The sequence below is a fragment of the Oryx dammah genome, unplaced genomic scaffold (genome assembly GCF_014754425.2).
Source record: "Oryx dammah isolate SB20612 unplaced genomic scaffold, SCBI_Odam_1.1 HiC_scaffold_5, whole genome shotgun sequence".
In the NCBI taxonomy this organism is placed as follows: domain Eukaryota; kingdom Metazoa; phylum Chordata; class Mammalia; order Artiodactyla; family Bovidae; genus Oryx; species Oryx dammah.
The window spans coordinates 91372204-91394609 of record NW_024070189.1 but is presented as its reverse complement, the minus strand read 5'-3'; the positions used below and the strand labels follow the sequence as shown (position 1 = coordinate 91394609).

Below are 22406 nucleotides of genomic sequence, written 5' to 3'. Positions count from 1 at the left end.
CTGACCCTGACACTTAAATGAGAAATGGGGGGGGGGTAGCCAAAACAAACCAAAATCCCCTGGTTTTTAATCTTATAGAAGGAATTTAAGATAATTGCACAAGGGACCCCAAATTGCAGGTAGAAGTCCTAATGTCCAAAAGAAAAGTGGCTTACAAGATCATGAAAAAGGTGGGGCGATACATTTACATCTGATCTAAACACAGTTTACAAGTCACAGTAAAGGTATATCAGTTCAGTCAGTTCAGTTGCTCAGTCGTGTCTGACTCTTTGCAGCCCCATGAATCGCAGCACGCCAGGCTTTCCTGTCCATCACCAACTCCCGGAGTTCACTCAGACTCACATCCATCGAGTCGGTGATGCCATCCAGCCATCTCATCCTCTGTTGTCCCCTTCTCCTCCTGCCCCCAATCCCTCCCAGCATCAGAGTCTTTCCCAATGAGTCAACTCTTCGCATGAGGTGGCCAAAGTACTGGAGTTTCAGCTTTAGCATCAGTCCTTCCAAAGAACACCCAGGACTGATCTTCTTTACAATGGACTGGTTGGATCTCCTTGCATCCAAGGGACTCTCAAGAGTCTTCTCCAACACTACAGTCCAAAAGCATCAATTCTTTGGCGCTCAGCTTTCTTCACAGTCCAACTCTCACATCCATACATGACCACTGGAAAAACCATAGCCTTGACTAGGCGGACACTTTGTTGGCAAAGTAATGTCTCTGCTTTTGAATATGCTATCTAGGTTGGTCATAACTTTTCTTCCAAGGAGTAAGCGTCTTAATTTCATGGCTGCAATCACTATCTGCAGTGATTTTGGAGCCCAAAAAAATAAAGTCTGACACTGTTCCGCTGTTTCCCCATCTATTTGCCATGAATTGATGGGACCAGATGCCATGATCTTCGTTTTCTGAATGTTGAGCTTTAAGAAACTTTTTCACTCTCCTCTTTCACAATTTCATCTTCACTTTCTGCCATAAGGGTGGTGTCATCTGCATATCTGAGGTTATTGATATTTCTCCTGGCAGTCTTGATTCCAGCTTGTGCTTCTTCCAGCCCAGCGTTTCTCATGATGTACTCTGCATAGAAGTTAAATAAGCAGGGTGACAATATACAGCCTTGACGTACTCCTTTTCCTATTTGGAACCAGTCTGTTGTTCCATGTCCAGTTCTAACTGTTGCTTCCTAACCTGTGAAGATATATATTCATGGGTAAATTAAGAATCGGTTTTTGGAGGGATTGGCATAATTTTCGGAAATAAAATGAGGTCTTGGTTATGTTAGTGTAGCCGGTATCAGATTTGTATCATTCAGACTAGCATGAACTATCATCAAAAGGTACTGTGATAGTCCCCATTTTATTGATGCAAACTGACCCTCAGGGGAGGAAGGGAGTGAACCATGAGAGAGATCCAGGATTGTAAAATTAATCTGTAGTGCCAGAGCCCAGGGCTCATTCCATCACACAGTAGCAACACGTGGCCAGGAAACAAAAATGTCCCTGGGGATGCCTCTCCAGCGTTCCAACCGCCAGCTCAGCTCGGGCCCAGGGAGGCTCGGGCCCCAGGGATACTCGAGCCACCGGGCAGCGCCCCCTGCGGACCACAGTGCGCAGGCGCAGCGCGCTTGTCCCGCCCCCACCCCCCTCCACGTGCGGCGCACACCTCGCGCTCCCTTCTGCTGGGCTCGCCTCGCGCCTCCCTCCCTCCCTCCTCCCGCCCCTCCGGTCCGGGCACCCCATTGGCTGCGGGCTTCGTCCCTCCGACCGCAGCCCGGCAGGCCCCCACCAGGCCGGAAGTCCCACCCCACGAGTGGCTGTCCGTATCGTCGATTGGCCCAGACCTCTGTCAGTCCGGGCGGCTGGCCCGAGTCTGCGGCGGGGGCCCGCGGTCGGTGCGCGACCCGGGCTGGCGGTGGTTTCCGGTTCCGCGGGGCTGGCGGGCGGGCGGGCGGCCGGGAGCGGCGGCGGCGGCGCCTGACAGACAATGAGGGCGGCGGGGCGGCGCTGAGCGGCGGCGGCGGCGGCGAGCAACGCGGGGCCCGGGGGCGGGGCGGGGCGCCAGCCATGGACAATCAGGTGAGGAACGGCCGCGCCGCCCCAGCGCAGCCCGCGCCGCCCGCCGGGCCCCCTCCCTCCCTCCCTTCTTCCCTCCCTTACCCGCCCGCCCGGCCCAGCCCTCCTCGGTCCCGGCCTCTCCGCTCCCGCTCGGCGCCCGCCCGCCCCGCTTTGTGCGCGCCCACCGCTCCCCCGGGCCTTTATGTGGGGCGGGGGCGCCCCTCCCCCATCCGCGACCCCCGCCGGGTTACAACGCCTCAGACTCCCCTGTGAATCTCGGTCCCTCGCTGCCCAGAGCCCTCTGGAATGGCCCTCGCAACCCCGGTCCGGCCCAGATCCCCGTGGGACACCTCTTGTGACCCCACTACAACCCACACCCTCTGGGACCCTCCTCGGGACCCCAGCCTCGCCCGGATTACCTTGGGACTCCCCTTGCGACCCCAGACCGCCCCGCGGGCCCCCCCCCCCCCCCCCGGGACATCCCTCCGGACGCTGGCTCAATCATGAGTCCCCGCAGCCATCCCCGGGGTCCCTTTAGAGTGCTTTGATCCGGCCTGTACCCCCTTACCTCTCTGAATCCAGGGCAGGTGGTGTCTCCTGCCCGCTCTGGCCCCTTGGCCCGGCTTCCTCTCAAACTCTGTCTGTTCTCCACATTAAACCTTTGCTGGGGGTTGAGTCCCTCCAGAACTCCTGGTTTGCAGCCTCCTCCTTGGAACCCAGGCCCACCCTAACCTCTCTCTCTCCTCTGATCCTGCCCCTGCCTCAGCCCCAGTTCAGCCCCAGCCCTCTCCCCAAACGCCGGCGAGGTCCCCGGCCTTTTCCCACCAGGACCCCGGCCTGCCTTGAACATCCTTCGTTTCAGACCTGGGCCGGCTTCCTCAGCCCCCTCTGCTCTGATCACTCTCCTTTGGGTTCCAGGGACCGAAAGGGTTGTCTCTTCACCTTCAGACCCTCTTTGACCAGATCCAGGGACCATTTCTGCTCTGATCTGGAGCCCCCACGCCCTTCACACACCAGATGCCTCACTCCCCTCACTTTGGGCCCTCTTTGCCCCTGTGACCCTGACGCTGGCCCACATTGCCCTCCACCCCCCCAATCCAGAGCTGGATCTGGTTCCTGGAACCACAGCTATCCTCCCTGCAGAGACCCCCATGTCTCTCCTGATGTTCATGGTCGCCCACTTTCTTCCAACATCCCCTAGTCTGGTGCTGTGACTTTGACCCACTGTCCTCCGCCCAGCTCCTGTATACCCCCATGTTCCCTGCCTTCCCCAGCATCTTGGAGCCTCCACCTGGAGACTTGCTGCAAACCCAGAGTGTTCCCCAGCCTCCCCACCCCCCAAACCCCCCACGGACCCTCTCCCTTTGGTCTGGAAACTCAGAGCCAGTTTCGGTAAACTCATCAAGCCTGGGACCGTTGCAGCTCCCTACATAGGATCAGCTCTCTCTTCACCCTCCTCTGCTGCCCCTGGCTTCCCGGGGCGTGAGGCCAGGAAAGGCGGTGTGGGGCTGTGGGGGTGGCAGCTGAATTCCCTGCTTTTAGTGAGGGCAGGTTGGGGCGTCCCTGGCTGTCGGCGCCACTCAGGCGGCTTTGGCTGGTGAGGCACTGTGTGGCAGTTGGGTTTCAGGGGTGGGGGTGCAGGAGGCATACCCCCGTGCCCATCCTGGCTGCCCAGTGGCCCAGGATCACTGAATCCTGTGCTCAGGGCACCCTCTCACTACAATTTCACTTCATCCTTGGTGCTGTACCTTTCTCTCAAGAGGTGAGGCATAGTTTATGATAGCTGAATGGGGATTTCTGCAGGGTGGGGTGAGTTCATTTCCCTTGAAGGGACCAAGCTTGAGGCCTCCGATCTGTATTGAGTTAGGAAACAAAATAGACCTTCAGTGTCCACTCTTAAGGCAGCTGGACCCTGGGAAAGTCTTGCTGGACACCGTGCAGGTGCAGAGCAGGACTTCTGCCCCTTACCCCACTTGGGCCCCCAGGGAGACATTTCAGGCCCATGGACATCCATTCACCTTGTGATGTGGGGGCCCTGGCAGGCTGTGGTTGTCTCTGAGTGAGACAGGGCAGTGTTCTGGGCTGGCAAAGCAGGGAGACAACAGTCCTGCTTGGGGTCAGGTGAGCCCCCTGGACCAAAGAGCACCATCCCACCATTGTCTGGTGTGACAGTTGCTGGCAGGTGTGACTTGAACCAGAGTGAAAAAGTCGGTTCCTGTGTTGTCCTAGCCACGTCTTAGGTATTCAGGAACCACCACTCCTGAGGTGCCACCTCGTTGGGCAGTGTGAAGAGGTGACCTTTCCTCCATGGCAGGAGTTTCCACTGGACAGCGCTGCTCCGAATCTTTGCGCATGCAAGTGCAAGTGAAACTGGCCCCAGAGGAAGGCCCATGCCACCTCAGTCCAGTTCTTGTCTGGGCTGTGTTCTCATGCAAATGTGGGAGGGAGAGGCCCCAGCTCTGAGCCCTGTCCCTTCCTCACAGCCCCAGAGGAGGCAGGAGAGAATGGTGTCCCTTATCGATCTGAATGGGTGAGCCAGCTGTAAGCAGTCCAGGACTTCTGGTACGGGATCTGGGTGTGGGGTGGGGGTGGGGACCCTTTGAATCCAGCAGAGTCGGCCTTCTCTGCCTCCCCCCGGACACCCCACACCTGTGAAGGCCTCAGAGTGACGAGGAACAATGGGTCTTTCCCCCAGGCCTGCTTGCTTCTGGAGATTTTGGTTCTCTTGGCCTTCCTGGTGTGTTCTCTAGAACTTTCTGGCCCAGCTGAGAAAAGAGGGAGTTCTGCATTTGGCTCTGGGCTCCCAGGGAAAAGTCATTCTGGTTCCCTTTGCCCTGACCATACACCCACCTGTCTGATCCCTCCAACCTCTAGTCTGTAGTTACTCGTCTATTTACTTTGGGATTTGATGGTGGGTTTTTCTTTTTGGCCTCTGCAGCTGGTGGGATCTTAGTTCCCCATGCCTGTGTGCTCAGTGGCTAAGTCATGTCCGATTCTTACGACCCCATGGACTGCAGCCCGTCAGGCTCCTCTGTCCTTGGGGTTGTCCCGGCAAGAATACTGGAGTGGGTAGCCATTTTCTCCTCTAGGGGATCTTCTCAACACAGGGATTAAACCCGTATCTTGCATCCCCTGCATTGGCAGGCGGATTCTTGACCACCTCGTCACCTGGGAAATCCATCTTAGTTCCCCAGCCAGAGATCAGACTTGTGCCTCCTACGGTGGGAGTGCAGAGTCGTAACCACTGGCCACCAGGGAAATCTCAGGATTTGTATTTGTTTAGAGGGAACGTGATGATGTATCTTGGGGGGCAGGTCTTTACTTATTTAGGGGTCATGGCTGACAGGCATATGATCTACAAAGATAGTGGGGAAGGAATGGGCGTGGCTACAGACTGAGCAGATGCTGAAAAGGTGGGAAAGTTTGCTGCGGGGCCGGGGGCTGCCTAGGGAGCTAGAAGTGGTGTCTGTCTGGGGGTCCTGTTCCCCAAAGGCCCAGGGGTTCCTCCCTTTGCAGAAGTGTCGGGCCTGGCTGCTGAAGTGGATGGCTGACCCATTGAACCACAGGTTGAACTGACGCTCAATAACGCTTCATCTGCTAAGCCTGGACTTGGGAACAGCTTTCTGTGACCATGCTCTGCTGCTCTGGAAGGGTGGTGTGTTTCTCACGGTGGAGGAAGGCCCATGTTCCAGAGGAAGAGTCGAGGCTGGGGGCATGCTTGGGGATCTCTCCCTCTTTCCCAAGACCTTTTCCAGAGAACCTCGGGCCAACCTGGCTCTGAAGCTGTCATCCGGCAGGTCGGTCTGCCAGGCTTTAAAGCTGTGTTGTAACGTGCTTGAGAGTGGGGGCTAGAGCCTAACAACTTCCCTTCGTGTCCCCCACAGTTTGTAACATAAAGTTTTGCACTTAACTTTACCAACTGTCTGTTTAATAAAAGGGGCTAGGAGCCACCCCCTTTGTCACCAGGCCCACTGACTCTGGGAAAGATGCCTTCATCTGGTTGTGCGCGTTCAGAATCTCCCGAGGCTGCTCCCTGGAGAGCTTTGGGGTCAGCTAGCATATTGTCCACATGTTTTTGGGTGCTCCCTACAGATTTAAAGTGTTAATATTTCTGCTGCCAGGCCTCCCTGTTGGGCTGCTGGAGGTCAGGCTGCCCAGCCCCCTGACAGCCCTGAGAATCGTGGGTGTATTTGCTTATCCCCATGGTCTGCACAGGTGGCCCTAGTGGTAAAGAATCTGCCTCCAGTACAGGCGATGTAAGAGATACGGGTGTGATGGCGATGTAAGAGATACGGGTGTGATCCCTGGTCGGCCGGGAAGATCCCCCTAGAGAAGGTCATGGCAGCCAACTCCAGTATTCTTGCCTGGGGAATCCTTTGGACAGAGGGTCCTGATGGGCTGTGGGCCATAGGATCACAAAAGAGTCGGACACGACTGAAGGGACTTGGCATGCACAGTAGTGGTCTGCTTGCTTATCCTTAGTGTCCAGAGACACATTCATTGAGTCCTTGTCACTTTTTCATTAACCTTGTGCCCCAGGACTGAGGCTGGTCAGAACCAGAAGAGGGTGCAGGGGCAGCCACCAGCCCTCTGTGGGCCACGGGTCAGAGGCCCAGGCCCTCCTGTGGCTCTTGTGAGAGGTCCCCACCTCTGGGCAGGTGGTCCCTGCTTGAGAGGATTGACACGGGGAGGGACAGCTGGAGCCAGCTCTGATTCAGTGGCTGCTCTGGGAGCCCCCCTAGGGCCCCCAGGGAGAAAGTTGTGTGAAGAGCATTTTCTTTGGGTTTGTGTGGCTGTGGTTCCGTGGGGCCAGTCCCCCGCTCCCTCCCATCCCCCTCTGTGGCTGTGTGTGGACCACATGGCCAGTGACCCCGCTGGGTCCCGTCAGACTTGGCAGAATCATCCCAGGCCAATGAGGGGTCCCTCGGTGATTCTTTCTCCTGGGAGGGGAGGGGATTGTGCATCTGAGGGAATTCACAGCAGCCGCCAGACTTCAGGCATAACTAGGCCACTTGGTAAGTGCGAATTCCCAGAGGGAAGGGTGTCTGCTGAAGAGAATTCCCACCAGCAGAGCCGGGGAAATCTTACAGACACTCGGTGTAGAAGACCTGCCTTTTGGGGCTGGGCGCTGGCTGGGTTCTGGGTTTGAGGGCTTCGGGAAGGATCTGGGGAAGCAAGGGCTGTGAGGTGAGAGGAGCTGTGGGCCCCAGGCTGGCAGGGCCTCCACACCTGGAGGGATCTGGGCCAGCCGAGGCGTTGGCCTGCTTTGCAGGACTTAGGATTCTGGCCGTGGGGTTCCAAGTGCCTACTGCCAGTTGGCCTGGAGCTAGGGTAGCGCCTGGTGGAGGCCCTCAGCCCAAGCTTAACTGTCCCCAGATGGCCTTGGGAGCCCTCGTTCTGTTCAGGTTTTAGGGAGGTTTCCCCAGAGGTAGAATAGTTAACCCCTTCCAGGGCAGGGTTGGAGTGTGCCCCTTTGTTCTGGGCTTTCATTGGAGGAGGGGGTGGTGAAGTAGCCCCCAGATGAAATGCTGAACCAAGGCAGTGACCGAGGCCTGCCCTCGCCCCCAGAGGCTCTGCCACCTCCTGGCAGCCGAGTGGCAGGTGAGAGGTGTCAGTTGGGGCAGCACAGGCTTGTTAACCCGGCGATAGTGGATACCCTTCCTGGAGCAGCGGCTGAGGGTCTGCTTCAGTTGCTCGGTTCTGCTGAACGGGGGAGTCCAGGTGGAGTGGGGAGGGAAGGGCAGAGCAGGTAATAAATCACCGAGACTCGCCAAGCTGGAGTAGCTGGCGGGGGCTCAGCTTTGCCTGCCTCTGTTTCAGTGTAGCTCGAGCGTCTCACTGATTCAGTGATTTTTTCCCTCATATCGTGTCCCCAGATCTGTGTGATTCCACCATCTTTACTTCTCAGAAGATTCCAGCACTTGAAGGAGACCCCCTCTCCTGGGTGCAGCGGTGCATAGCCTGGTCCTCGGCTCCTGGGGTCTGGGGTTGTTGAGGCTGAGTTGGCGCCAGCCCCCGAGGGCAGAGATGCTGCCTGGGCCCAGGCGGGGCTTTGGGTATGGCCCGCCGGCAGCAAAGATTACCCATCACTCTTCAGAACCTTCCTGTTTACTTTGGCCTGTGGCGCGACTTTTTGGCACTCCCATCTTCCCCCTCGGATGGAACTGTGGTCTTCCCTTCTTTCACAATCACGGCTCTGCTGCCTGCTGGTGTGCCCTGGGTGGGAACCCCATGTGATGAGACATGCCGGGCGTGTGGCCAAGGTGGGAGCAGGGTTGTGGATCTCTGGCCAGGTGAACAGCAGACCTGGGATTTAGTGCTAAATACCGGAAGCTGTTCCCAGGGTCTCGTCATCATGATCTGGCTTCCCACCTGGAACCTTGCCCCCAGTCCAGGGATCGTCTCCTGACTTCTCAGCCTTAGAACAGGTTGGAGAGAAAGGCAGAGTGTGCTGTACACTCGTGTACAGGGTGTGTGAGGCAGAGTGTGTTACACACTCTGTATAGGGTGTGGGGGGTGATTATGGCCTATTCGGGACCATGTAAACATCGTCGGGATTTGTTTATCTTGAACGTTGCCCATAAGCAGTGCTCTGTGAATAGAAGCTTGTGGCTGACTTGAGCTTGACTTGTTTATCCAGGCGTCCAGCCCTTTCCTCCAGCTTTTGGTGGGGTATTTCCCTTCAAGTGTCCCCATCCCCCGCCACTGCTCTGCCCGGCCAGGCTCCACGGGCATCACAGTCTCCCAGCTGCCCAGGGTCTCCTGTCTTTCCTCCATCCGCCCACAGGTCCTCCCAGCTCCCTTGTTTCAGGCTCCTTTTCTAGCCACTCCCTCCAGTTGCCTCCCAGCAGGCTTGTGGTCCGTCTGTCTGTCCTAGTTTGCCTTCAGTCCAGACCATACACAGTTGCCCGGGGTACTTCTCTCTCAGTGCCGTTTCCCCGACTCCATCACCTGCGTGTAGCTGGCGGTCACTTCTCTTCTGTTAAATCGAAATACTCCATCTGGATCCCCACCCCTCCTGCCACTGGGCCAGCCCTGGGCGGGGGGGTCTCTCTGCTCTACTTCTGAGCAGTCTCCCGGGACTGTGGTCCTGCTAGCAGGGGAGGGGCTCCTGCCGTTTTTACAGCTCACTCAGCACCCACAGCCTCCCACCAGTCCACATGAGGAGACCACCCTATACTTAACTGTCACCTCGGCCCTTCCCCCCAGAATGCGCCGCTTAGAACTCCCTGATTTGGGAAGCCTCTCTAGTTTAATCCTGTGTAGATGATACCTCGAGTAGTGTGGTTCCAGGATAGAGGGTAATTGGAGACAGCCTAGGGTGCTCAGGAGCAGCGTTGGGTTGAAGCATACCAAGGAGCTGGCTGTTTGCAGATGGTTATGGAGACCAGGGCCTATTTGGTTTCCAGTGTGGGGACTGATCAGATAGGGCTCTGGAGAGAGCAGCCCTGAGCCAGGGCGTCAGGGATGAGTGGAAGTTCAGTCTGCAGAGAAGTGAGTGAGGGCTCCCTGGCTGTGGGCTCACAGCCGGGAAGGAGCAGGCATGCCTGCGTTTGGGAATGGCTGGTGCCTGACAGAACGGGGAAGCAGGGTGTGTGCATTCCCTGTGCACCCTTGGTTCACAGCCCCTACGGTGTGTCCGAAGCTTAGCACCAGCTGCTTGTGAGCGAGTGCACGTATGTGTGTGTGCACGGCTCTGCAGCATCCTCTGTCTGAATCAGGTGAAAACATGGTGAATCAGGAGGATCCCAGACTTGGGGAAACGCAGGTGGGAGGTGTGCTGAGGCTTTTGGACTTGACTCAGACCGAGAAGGGTGAGCCCTGTGTCCCAGGCAGTGACCGAGCAGGAGGAGGAGGAGGGGAAGAGCAGAAGGATGCTGGTGGCAGGGTCTAAACGGGTAAAAGAGGCAGGCACCAGAGGGGCTGTGGCCCCTGGGGATGCTTGGGGTCTGGGAGTGAGAAAGAGGGCGGAGGACGCAGAGAGAGGCTTCTGGTCCAGGCCCGGGCTGCTGAGCCTGGCGGGGGAGTCTCCTCCAGGATGTGTGGGATCTGGCGGCCTGCGTGCCCCTGGTTATCTTGGCACTTAGAAGCAAGTGTCCACTTGGCCTCCGCCTTCTTTGTAATGTTCTTGGTTTTGATACTAGGTGTCAGGCTCTGTGTGAAGGAACTTCAGAGAGGGTTTTCCAGGCTAGAGTGGTGTATGCAGGGGGTCCCTGTTGGCACTCCAGAATTTGTGAAGCGTGGGGGCTGCTCTCTTTGTGGGGAGAGGCCAAAGTGTGTGCGCGGAGGGGAGTCTGGCTGCCGAGGCCGTGGCCCATCTGCACCCGTCCCCAGGTGGCTTCTTTCTTGGACCCCCCCCTCCACCACCACCACCCATTCTCACCGCAAACCATCGTTGGTGTGGGTGACTCAGGTGACCCTCAGGGTCTCTGTTCTCCGGGAGGCACCCTGTGGGATGATGGATGATGACAGGGCTTTAATCAAGGACTGACGTGGGTTGGCCAGGACAGCAGAGTGGCCCTTGGGTGACCCCCACACACGGGCCTGAATCTCCATACAGCAGAGCCATCTCTCGTGGCCACACAGCAGCTCAGTCTCAGAGCCTTGGTTGCCTCACTTGTAGAGTGAGATACAGCCCACTCTTCAGATTGATGTGTTCCGCATCCATGTGGATCGAAAATATTTGGGAAAAAAAATTACAGAAGGTGCCAAAAAGTAAAACTTGAATTTGCTTTGCCCTGGCACTGTTGACATAGCACTTACCTGTATTTACAACTGTTTGCATAGCATCTGTGTTGTACGAGGTATTATAAGTAACCCAGAGATGATGTCATGTCTGTTGGAGGACGTCCGTAGGTCACGTGTAAGTGCTAAGCCTTTTTATGCAAGGGGCTTGAGCATCAGTGGATCTCGGTAGCCTCCGGTCCTGGCACCAGCCCCTTCCTCACGGGTCACACTGTTCTTTTTTCGGGAGATCTTGTTGAGCGTTACTGCTTCGGACAGGCTGCCAACTTAAGAGCAGACCAGGCAAGCCACTAGCAGGTGGTTTTTGATGGTGGAGGGTGTTGAGAGGACCACGTGGTGAAGAGCTGTGGGGCTGGGAGTGGGTGCTTTCAGACTGGGTGGTCAGGGAAGGCTTCCCTGAGGAAGCAGCTGTCAAGCTGAGACCTCAGTGAGAGGAGCCAGCGAGCTGTGCAGAGCCTGGGGGAGAGGGGGCCGCAGGTGCCCGGGTCCTGGGGTGACTGGGTGGGCTCGCTGGGGAGACAGAGCATGTAGAAGAAGCACGTGCTCCCCCCCCCCCCCCCGTGTGATTGGAGCCTCCCAGAGTCCCTTCACTTTTGGGCGCTGTATGCCACCTGGGGTGGGTTGGAGGGTGGATGGAGGGGGCAGCCCACCCCCCACGGCCCTGGGCTCTGCGCTGACCCTGCTGCTGCCTCTCTCCCTGCAGTGCACTGTCCAGGTCAAGTTAGAGCTGGGACACCGCGCCCAGCTGCGCAAGAAGCCCACCACGGAGGGGTTCACGCATGACTGGATGGTGTTCGTCCGCGGCCCCGAGCAGTGCGAGATCCAGCACTTCGTGGAGAAGGTGGTCTTCCGGCTGCACGACAGCTTCCCCAAGCCCAAGCGGGGTGAGTGCCCCCCTCCCTGGGGAGCAGCCGGCCTGAACTCCTTGGCCAGCTCTGCTCTGCCCCCGCACGGGGGTGCCCCCCACTCTCCCTTCCCCCTCAGCTGTGAACTTGGTTGTCAGAGCCCAGCAGAGTGACGGGTGTCTTGTGTCATTATTGAGGCTCCGGCTCTAAGGGGCACCCAGAGTATGTGGCCCGGGTTGGAGGGTGGGCAGGGTGGTGTATGACCACCCCGTGAGTAAGCAGGAAGTTGCTCACTGGGCCCATGTCGGCAGAGGAGAGATGCCCTTTCCAGAGCCCCTGGCGTGTGGGGCTAGACCAGAAAAGGGAGGCGTACTGCCCCTGCCTCTTCCCCGTTTCCCCTCAGGCTGTCCTGCGCCTGTGAGTCACAGGAACTTGCCCAGGGTGCCGGGTCAGAGGCCGCTTCCTGGAGAATTTGATGGGGAATTGGGGAGCTCTGTGGGGTCGGGGCCTGTCTGTCGTGTCACTGTTTGGTACCCTGCGTGAAGCCTAGCATGTCACAGGGGTCCCATAAATAGTCCTCGAGTGGATGTGCTGATAAAGGAACAAAGGACCCTGTGCTCCAGAAGGGCTTTGGGGCAGGGAGAGCCGCTGCCGGGCTGCAGTGGGGCCAGAGGGTTGGGGGTGAGGCTGCACTGGGTGAGATGAGAGTATGGAGCCTGCTGGGACCCACTGGGGCCTGGGCCAGGGCCAACAAATGTCTTACTGTCCAGCCAGGAGGTGACGTGTGTCACAGAAGTAGACACTCCTGGTTTGGGGGGGACGGCAGCTCCACATTCCTAGTGGCATAGTTAGTGGCCATTGTTCTTCCTTCTGGATTCTTCCATCAGCTTTCAGCTCTTCCTTTCCTTCATTTCTCCTTTCCTGACTTTTCAGTTCTCTTCCTTCTTTCCTCTCTGAGCCTCTTGGAGAGAGCAGATCGGGCTCCGGATAATAGCAGATACCTGGAAAGCACCTGGTAGTAATAGTAGTAGTAATAATAATAATACTACACGCCACTTATCAGGCACGCTTTGCTCGTAAGCTCTTTTTGTTTGCCCCACAACCCTCTTTTACGGAAAAGGAAGCAGGCTCAGGGGTCTTGATAAGCTGCCCGAGCTTTAAAGCAGGGGTCCACACAGCGTGGGCCGGGTCTGCCGGTTTTGGTCGGTGCTTGGTCAGTCCGTTCATTCCGTGGTCACTGACTGTGCCATGGAGCAGCAGAAGCCAGGCTGCCTCCTCCTGGCCGGGCGCCTGCTTTCCCTCTCCCGTCCAGTCCCCTTCTCTCCCAGTGGTGATTCCCGGCCACTCACAGAGACTGTGGTGTTGGCGGGGGTGGCGGTGCCCAGGATCCCCTTCCATGTCTCGGTGTGGAGACTGAGCTCCCAAGAGGCCTGGTCACCTATTTGTGGTCATGTGGAAGTGGCACATCCTCCAAGCTCCCCATGTCTGAAAAATGGGTTTTGGGTGAAGCATGCTGTTTAGCAGAGGCAGTTTGCAGTCAGAGTTGAGTAGCTGAACCGTCCTTGTTTGCAAAGCCTATGGGTGCAGCCTCTATGTAGAGGGCAGCTGCCTCATGTGGTGGTGGTGGTTGTGACACTCAGTCGTGTCCGACTCTTTGCGACCCCGTGGACTGTAGCCCCCTAGGCTCCTCTGTCCATGGGATTTCCTAGGCAAGGATACTTGACTGGGGTGCCATTTCCTTCTCCAGGGGACCTTCCTGACCCAGCAAGCGAACCCATGTCTTCTGCCTTGGCAGGTGGATGCTTTACTACTGAGCCACCCTGCATCACGTGAATTAGATGGTAGATGTTTGTTTGCCATTTGTTTAGTGATCAGGGAAAAACAGATAAGGTGAAGCAGCCAGTGAATTCCTTACAGGACTCCAGCCTCTGAAGTTATACTTTATTTGCTTAAAAAGTGTCTTAAATCAGAATATACACCCTGCACAGACCCACCAGGAATGTACCTGGTGGGCATCTCCACCTCCCAACTCATCAATGGTGGTCCCACCCCAGGGGCAGCCTTCTAGTCCTTTCTGGGTTGTGTCCCTTCCTTACCACTTTAAAGTGGTAGAAACGAATTCACTTCTTATTTCTAGATTTTTCACTTTAAAAATTTATTAACTTTCTAACATGAAAGCTCAGACTCTTTCCTAAGCTTCGCCCCCTCACATCCCCGCCAAGCAAGGGGTTTGCATTTGGCCACAGTTTGATGCTGTATCCCTGGGGCTGAAAGGATCCAGTAGGTGCTTTCTAAATGTTTGCCAAGAGAATGGATGGGTTCTCCAAAGCTGTCGGCTTTGGCCATGGTCTCCTGACTTTCTACTTAGGAAGAGGAGGGCAGGAGCAGCCCGTCTTCCTTGACCCTTATGCCCCTTCTGGGAGCTACACTCAACTTGGTTAAGGTTGTTCTGTTCCAGGCTAGAGAGTAAGTCTAGAAGTCGGTAACTGTGAGGGTCACTAACTATAGTGATGCTCTCCACCATCGGGATGGTTCTCTTTGAACTCTGGGCCACTTGCTCCAAGGAGAATGCTCAAGGTCATGCCAAGGTCAGATAGGATCTTTTTTGTCATCCTTGCTTAAAACTTGGCCCAGTTTTGTTACTTTCCTGCTGGTCCAGGGGTTAAGAATTCACCTGCCAATACAGGGGACATGGGTTTGATCCTTGATTTGGGAACTAAGATCCCACATTGTTGTTATTTATTTGCTAAGTCCTGTCTTGATTCTTTGCAACCCCATAGACTATAGCCTGTCAGGCTCCTCTGTCTGGGGATTCTCCAGGCAAGAATACTGGAGTGGGATGCCAGTTCCTTCTCCCAGGGATCCTCCCAACCCAGGGATCGAACCCGTGTCTCTCACAACTCCGGCATTGCAGGCAAATTCTTTACTGCTGAACCACCAGGGAAGCTTAAGATCCCACATGCCATGGGGCAATTAAGCACGCATGCAGCAACTAGAGAGGCCATGTGCCACAACTGGAGAGGCTCCCCGAGTGCGCAGCTGGAGAAAAGCCCTCGTGCTGCAGTAAAGCTGCACCCAGCTCAGCCAAAAAAAGAAAACAGAAATTTGGCCCCATTTACTTGGCCTCATATTTGGCCTGTGGCTTTGTGAACACCTTTTGCTTCTTCCTCCCCATCCCTGCATTTGTCTTTTTCATCAGAGGTGGTTTGCCTTTTTTTCGATACCCCCATCATTTCATTTATTCAGTGGAGATTCCCCTCTTCCTCTGGATATTTCATTCCAGCCTCTCCTCTTCTGATTAGAACTGGCTCCTCTCCAGACCACCTCATTAGCCATCACACTGGGACTGACTTTACTTTTCTCCTCAGGGATTCACCTAACACCCTGTGTTTAGGTTCATTTTCCTGTTTTACTGGAGTAATTTATCAAGAAGTTTCTCAAGAGACTAATTACTGAAGCAATTTCTGAAGAAAGGTGTGTAGGGAATAAAGTCTTAGTGTATCTAGAGTGGCCTGTTCTGGCCCCACGCTTGAGCGGTAGTTGAGCTGGGTATAATGTTCCAGTTGGAGAGTGACTATCATTCAGAGCTTTGAACGTGTTGCTTTGTCATCTTCCGAGGAATCTGATGCTACTGGTTTCTCATTCTGTTGCAGGTGATGTTTTTTAGTGTTTTTGTTTTTTCTCTAGAAGGACTTAAGATGGTTTTTATGACCTTTCTGGGGCCTTTTTTGGTTTGTTTGTTCATCATATTGAATCTTTTTTGGTTTGTTTGTTCATCATGTTGGATATTTGGTGCCCTTCATTTTAGCTCTGGAAGATTCTCTCCTATTTCTCTGACAATTTCTTTCCATCTGTTTACTTTCTATTTTTTCTTTCTAGAATGCTTATTATGTAAATTCTCTATGTTTAAGTTTTCTCATCTGTAAAATGGGAACAAGTGCATTTGGCTCACAGTGTTGTTGGGAGTTGATGGTATAAGATTCTGGGAATACTGCCTGGCACACAGTAGGTGCTTTATGAATATTAGCTGCTGTTTTTACACCTCTTACCTTTCTTAAAAAAATTTGTTTTTAATCCCTACATTCTGGGAGATTCTGTTGACTTTATTTTCTGGTCTTTCTGTTGAATTAAACCGCTGTAAATACTGTATTTGTAATGTCTAAGAGCCCTTTCTTACTCTCTAATTTTCATTTTTGAAAGTATCTTGTTTTCATTTGTTGAGCTTGTCTTCCCTCTGAGGACATTGACTGGTTTTTTTCTTTCCTTTTCCCAAGTTCTCTGGGAGAAGCTAAGGTGGCCTTGAGGGAGCGTGGGACAGCCTGGATCCTGAGCTGCGGGATGCCAGGCAGTGCAGGTTTCAGAGGGAATGAGAAAGTGGTGTGGTGTGGGCTGCATGTAGCGTGCCCAGTCAGCACCCGCGGAGGATGACCACAGAGCAGGAGGCCTATTGGAATAGGGACTGGGGCTGAGGTCACCCCCACAGAGTGCCCTGCCTGTGGTCCCCTCGGCAGGGCTACTCCTGACTTCCGGGTGGGCCGACTGTCCCACTGAAGGGGACCAGAGGCGTGCCCTTGGCCTCTGTCACCATCTGGGCACCCGACACCACAGACGTGGATGCTGAATGAATGCAGCATTTGGTGGCAGCGATGACTCGCATTCATGCCCTGATGTCAGGCGACAGTGCTGCTGGTGCTCAGCTGAGGAGCTGCCACTGGTGCCACCAGGAGGCTCTGCTGCGGTGGGTCCTATGGCCGGGTCGTGACTGCCCCCTCGCCCCTGGCGGGAAGTCAGGCCAGCCGAGCAAGCCTCATACCCCATGTGCCGGCCACGTGCAAGATGCTGGCCTGTCATTATGTTCCAGCCATTTGTGGCCCACTTAAGACACGTGTGTAAAGGTGTTAACAGGTGGCAGGGTTTTTTCCTACCTCTTGGTCACCACGGGAGAAGGTAGGGTGGAGGACATGAGGGGTTGATGTGTACTGTCCTGTTTTTCCTACAAGCAGGAGAACAGTGTTTTCCCATTGCTCGCGTAGTGACAGCATACACATCAAAACATTGACAGTGCATCCTGGAGAGTGAGACTGTGCGAGAGTGTTTTACCTCTGTTCTGTGTTCTTCCTGGGTTCTCTCTCTCCCTCCACACCCCCGTCCCTGGGGATGCTGTGGTCCCTAGGGATGCTGTGGTTAGGTGCTGCAGTGGAACCCAGGCAGCAAGCCCCATCTTAGACTGGGTCACCTCCATCTAGTGTCTATGTCCCTGGCCCCTAGCAGGGCCCCAAGTCACGTGCTCACATGGGTGATGGCAGGAGGTGGGCACAGCAGAAAATCTGCCCTGCAGGGAGACCAGGGCTCCCCAGGCCTGGCATCTCGCCCAAGCCTCACTTGCTGCTCTCAGTCGGTTGAACCCAAGCGCCCAGTGGCCAGTGCTGGCTACTCTGCCTTAGCTGGTCTCCGGCCCCATCCCACACACTCTCCCACCCCAGGGTGGCAGGGGTGCTCTTTCTCCTGCTCTGCTGCTTCTCTCCCCTGGGACCCCTCTGATGTGGACCAGGCCTGGGATCTCCGCTCCTGGGGAGCTGGCCTCCTGCAGAGCCCCCTGAGCCCGGAGAGGAGGCAGCATGTGTGTGCTTCCTGCTGCCGGGCACTGATGGCACGCCGTCTGTTTCTTTCCAGTGTGCAAGGAGCCCCCCTACAAGGTGGAGGAGTCGGGGTACGCTGGCTTCATCATGCCCATCGAGGTGTACTTCAAGAACAAGGTAGGGTCCTGGGGAGTGATGAGGAGGATGCACAACTCACACGAGGTGAGGGGGCCAGCAGTGCGTGCGCGGCAGGGGGGATGCTGACACCTGTAACGGAGACTCCATGTCAGGCGCCCGCGGGTGGAGTGTCGCATCCGTCTCTCCCTGGAGGTCACTGGGGAGCTGGCAAGTCGGGGAGCAGCAAGCCATGGCCCCATCAGTCATGCTGGAAGTGGCAGGTCCCTGGCCTAGCCGTCCCATGCTGGGGTGGGGCCAGAGTCCTTGAACGGTCACCATGGGAGGAGAGGGGTAGATCTGGAAGGCACCTGGATGTTCAGCGTAGACTGTTGGTTGGAGGCCCTTGTGCATGTTCTGAACCGGAACCGTTGACGGCCTTGTGGGAGAGAGCTTTTAGGGTTGTTGAATGAGAAAAGCAAGTTGTGTGTATGGTATTTATAGAAAAAAGGGATCATATGTATGAAAGATGGTAAAGGTAATCCAGGTGGTAGGATCACAGGAGGGTGTTCTCTCTGTAGTATTCTCTACGTGCTTACAGTGGAAAAAAAGAGAAATCATCTCAGAGTGTTCAGGCTCTGATAACACAATACCACAGGCAGGGCAGCTCAGAAACAGCAGAAGTTGTTTGCTTAGCGTTCCAGTGGCTGGAGGTCCTGGACTGGGCACCGGCATGGTCAGGGAAGGGCCGCGCTCCAGGTCACGTACTCTTCTTGTTGTGCCCTCTGTGGGGAAGCACGAGCAGTCTGTGGAAGCACCATCCCCCTCTGAGGGCTCCATCCTCGTGACCCAGGCCCCTCCCAGCACCATCACGTGGCGGGTGGGAGGCAGCCTAGAAACTGGGGACACAGTTCAGACCAGAGCTTTTTTCTTGAAGCCCAATACCCAGCATTTAACCATTGTCTGCCTGGCAGCAAGCCTCTGTTGCTTCTCACAGGTGTGGCCAGCCGGCACTTTACCTGACTCTGAATGCCTGCTGGCTGGGTGCTTCTCCATGCATGCAGCTGGCCTGGCTGTGGGCAGCTCTGCCACCTCTCAAGGGGGACGACATCCTGGGGGGCCCATGGGTGCCACCGCTCACTTGACAAGCCGCTTCTTCTGAGAATCCCTGGTGTCAGGGGTGGAGCTTTAGGGCACCAAGGAACATTTCAGTGGGTATGGGATTTGATGGTGGGGCTGCAGGTCACCCTGATTTTCTGGGCGTCAAGGTGACTGGCCAATGATGAGAGGAGAGCCCAACCTGTCTGCCCAGGCACAGGAGGGGCACTGTGCCCCTGGGGGCGTTGGCGCCCTGTGGCCTAGGGAGCCAGACTCCAGGAGGCCTCCTGCTGCTTGGGGAGTGTGGAGGAGGGCCAGGGCTGGGGTGAGTCCCTGGCAGGTATGTGTCCAGCCTTCCTGCCCCACGGGGAGGCTGTGCAAATGAAATGCTGATTGGAGCCCCTCTGGGTGGCTGGGGAGATAGAGCAAGTGCATCTGGAGAAAGCGATGTGCATGGATACCTCCGTATCTGCAGCGCTGGGCACTGGGGCTGGCATGGAGCTATGAGCCCGTTCTCGAGATGACTGCTGTGTGCTCTCCTGTGCCCTGTGTCCCATTGCTAGAATCCTCTGCTCCCGGTGGCAGCTTTGCCCTCAGGGCTGTAGTGGTCAGCCCTGCACTATGAGACTACCTGGGGAGGGACTGGGGTGTGGGTCACAGGTCCCATTGGTGCACCTCACATTCTGCTGGGTGATGCTTATTACTGAGTACTTGGCCAGGCCCTAGAGGGTGGTCACATCCCCAGCCTGCGTGTGGGAGTGCCTAGACACCCAGTCACACGGGCTGGGCTCACCTCAATCATGGGGGCTTACTTGGACCAGCAGAGCTTGTGTTCACGTATGTGTACCCAAAACGGACGTGACCCAGGATGATGGCTGTTCGTGAATTCTGCTGTTTGCTTGCTTCTTCAAGTGTTGTATAAATGTGGGTCCCTTTGGAGGTTGGTAAAGCTCAGACAGGTGTGGAAAAGCAAGGGCGGGTTTACAGCAGAAGCAGCTGCTGCAGATGTGGGATGTGCGTGATGCAGGGCCATCTGGGGAGGACTTGCTAGTCGCTTCTCCCCCGCCCCACTGCCCCACCCCACTGCCCCACCCCACCCACGCAGGCAAGAGCTGCCGTCGAAGTTTAGCCCTCCTCACCATTCAGTCATCAGTTATGTGAACTGATCATTGCTGTGCTAAGCAATGAGGAGCAGCTGTGGACAAGCCACTTCTCTGGACCCGTTTCTCTGTCTACGAGATAGATTTCAGTCGTGTCTGCTTCTCAGGCTGTTGGGAAGATTAGGAGAGATGGAAGGGAGAGCACATGGTTTGGTCCCAGCATGGAGTGAGCACTTCATCGTTGATGTCACTGGAGGGTCAGCCTGGGCACGCAGAGTGAATGGAACAGGCAGTCTCTGAGGCCTTAAGCCCCAGAGATGAAGGAAAGTGACCGGTGGCCTCTCCGAGCAGTGGGGTGGATGTGCACCCAGAACAGGAAGGGCTGTCTCTCAGACGCAGGACATTTTCTTGTGTAAGCCTGAGGCGTTCTGGCTGCATCTGCCCCTGGCCATGGCACCTGCTGTGGAATGGTGGAATTCTGGGTTCTGTGCTGTTTGGCACTAGCACTTATCTGAGGCTACATTCTGTTTGACCTGTTGGCAGGATGTTCTTATACAGATAAACCATTCCTTTCCCCAAAGCCCGGGTGGAAAAAATAGGGGTGGGGTTGGGTTCTTCTGACTTAAAAGTTCTTCTGGGCATCGCTGAGCTGTTTCTATTCGCTTGATTTTAATGCCAAATGCAGCATCCTTCCCAGCACCTCTCCTCTGGCTTTGATTCTCCAGATCCAGTCCAGGTGTCCAGGAGCTTAGCTGTCTCTGCCAGTAGCCATCAAATTAGCGCAGACCCACAGGTCAGGGCTCAGCCCCACAGTGTACCCTGTGATTGGCGCCTCCTGTGCTTCTGATAGACCAGCTGTAAATCAGGGTTTCCCACAGCCCCCTCAGGCTCTGGGGTTTGGTGAAACAGCTCACAGAATTCTAATCGATATTTTACTTCCTGTTTTGGGTTTAGTATGTGGGATGCAGGTCAGAAGCAGCCAGCTGGGAGAGAGGCGGGGCCTGGTGTGGGTAGGGGAGGAACTTCCAGGTCCTTCCCCCCAACCACACCTGAACCTGCACACTCGCCTGCTCTCCCTGAGGGCTCTGAACCCCATGTTTAGGGGTTTTATGGAAGCTTTGTTAACAAGGCATGAGTCAGTCACTGGCCATTGCTGACTAACTTGTTCTCCACCCTCCCCTGCCCTGGAGCTTGGAGGTCGGGACAGGGGATGAGCTTCTCATCAAGACTTGGTCTTTCTGGGGACCAGCCCCATCCTAAGCCACCTAGGGGCCCACCTGGAGCTACCTCGTTAGAGCATAGGACGCTTCTGTCACCCCATCACTCAGGAGATTCCAAGATCAGGTAAAGAATCTGCCTGAAATTCGGGAGACCTGGGTTCGATCCCTGGGTTGGGAAGATCCCCTGGAGAAGGGAAAGGCTACCCACTCTGGTATTCTGACCTAGAGAATTTCATGGTCTGTATAGTCCATGGGGTCACAAAGAATCAGACACAACTGAGCAGTTTCCAAGATCAGGAACTGGGTCAAAGGCCGAATGTTTTCCTGCGATACGATAGTTGTAAAATAAGATTCTTACTGAGGTGGATTCACAGCCTGTGCAGTGGAGCATGGTAAAGCGCACAATTCAGCGGCATGTAGTGCATCTGTGACATTATGCAGCCTCGCTAGTGTCCAGTGTTTTGTCTCCCCACTCCCACTCTCATCTTCTGGCAGCCTCTGATCTGCTTTGTGTCTGTGGATTGGCCTGTTGTGGACATTTCATACAAAAGGAATCACAACACGCAGCCGTTTGTGTGTGGCTTCTTGCACTGAGCTTCATGTTCTCAGGGTTCACCAAGTTGTGCTGTGTGTCAGTGCTTCATTGCTCTTTATGGCTGAATAATATTCCATTGTTTAGACCCGACTACCCCCCCCCACCACCACATATATACAGTCAATTCTCCTTCCTCAAGAAAGCTACATAAAGTTACCAGGAACACTGAGTTAGTGAAAACTGAACCTTTGCTGCAAGGGTCCTAGAGGTTAAGTTCCTGTGAGCCTCTGGTCACAGTTTTGTCAGCAGAGGGGACATATAGCCTTGTTTTCTGGGCACTTCTGTTTGAAGGCTCCTTATTCACTGTACATTGTTGACTGTTAACAGTGGACTCACAGCAGCATCATTCATGCTGGCACTAAGCTTGTCTGGCAGGCATATAACCTCTGTAAGACACCACACAGCTCTCTTGAGATTGGGAACCCTGGACAGTAGTTTAGCACTGTGCCTGGGGCCATTTCAGATAGCAGGGGTACAGAAATGAAAGAAAGATGGCACTGGTTCACCGAGAGAAGGACACTCATTTGGTATGAGAAGTACATCGGAAGGTGAAGTGTGGCTTGTTCAACAGTGGCTGGGGACGACACATTCTGAGTTAATTTTTGTGTGTGGGATGAGTTAGGGTCTAACTTCATTCTTTTCCATGCGATTGTTCAGTTGTCTGAGCACCATTTGTTGAAGAGACTGTTCTCCCCCCACCGAGGAGTGGCTGTAGCGTCATTGTCAAAAATCAGTTGGTTGCATATGGTTAGCTTTCTCTCTGGACTCAGTTCTGTTCCATTGCTCTTTATGTTTGTCCTCAGACCAGGGCTTCCCTGGTGGCTCAGCTGGTAGAGTCCGCCTGCAGTGCAGGAGACCTGGCTCTGATCCCTGGGTTGGGGAGGCCCCCTGGAGAAGGGAAAGGCTGCCCACTCCAGTATTCTCGCCTGGAGAATTCCTTGGACTGTATAGTCCATGGGGCCTCAAAGAGTTGGACATGACTGACTTTCACTTTCACTTTTATACTAGTACCATACTGTTTGGATTACTGTAGTTATGTAAGAAGTTTTGAAATCGGAATG

The 22406-nt window shown here is 55.2% G+C and overlaps 1 protein-coding gene across 1 annotated transcript in view; it reads left to right on the top strand.

Annotated features, from left to right (window-relative positions):
• Positions 1-2000: 2000 nt before the first annotated feature.
• Positions 2001-22406, top strand: part of MLLT1 (MLLT1 super elongation complex subunit) — a 64729-nt gene continuing 44323 nt past the window's right edge. The window contains 3 exon segments of the mRNA XM_040242075.1: positions 2001-2070; positions 11498-11678; positions 17313-17395. Coding sequence (XP_040098009.1) covers positions 2059-2070; positions 11498-11678; positions 17313-17395 — 276 coding nt within the window. The 5' untranslated portion in view covers positions 2001-2058.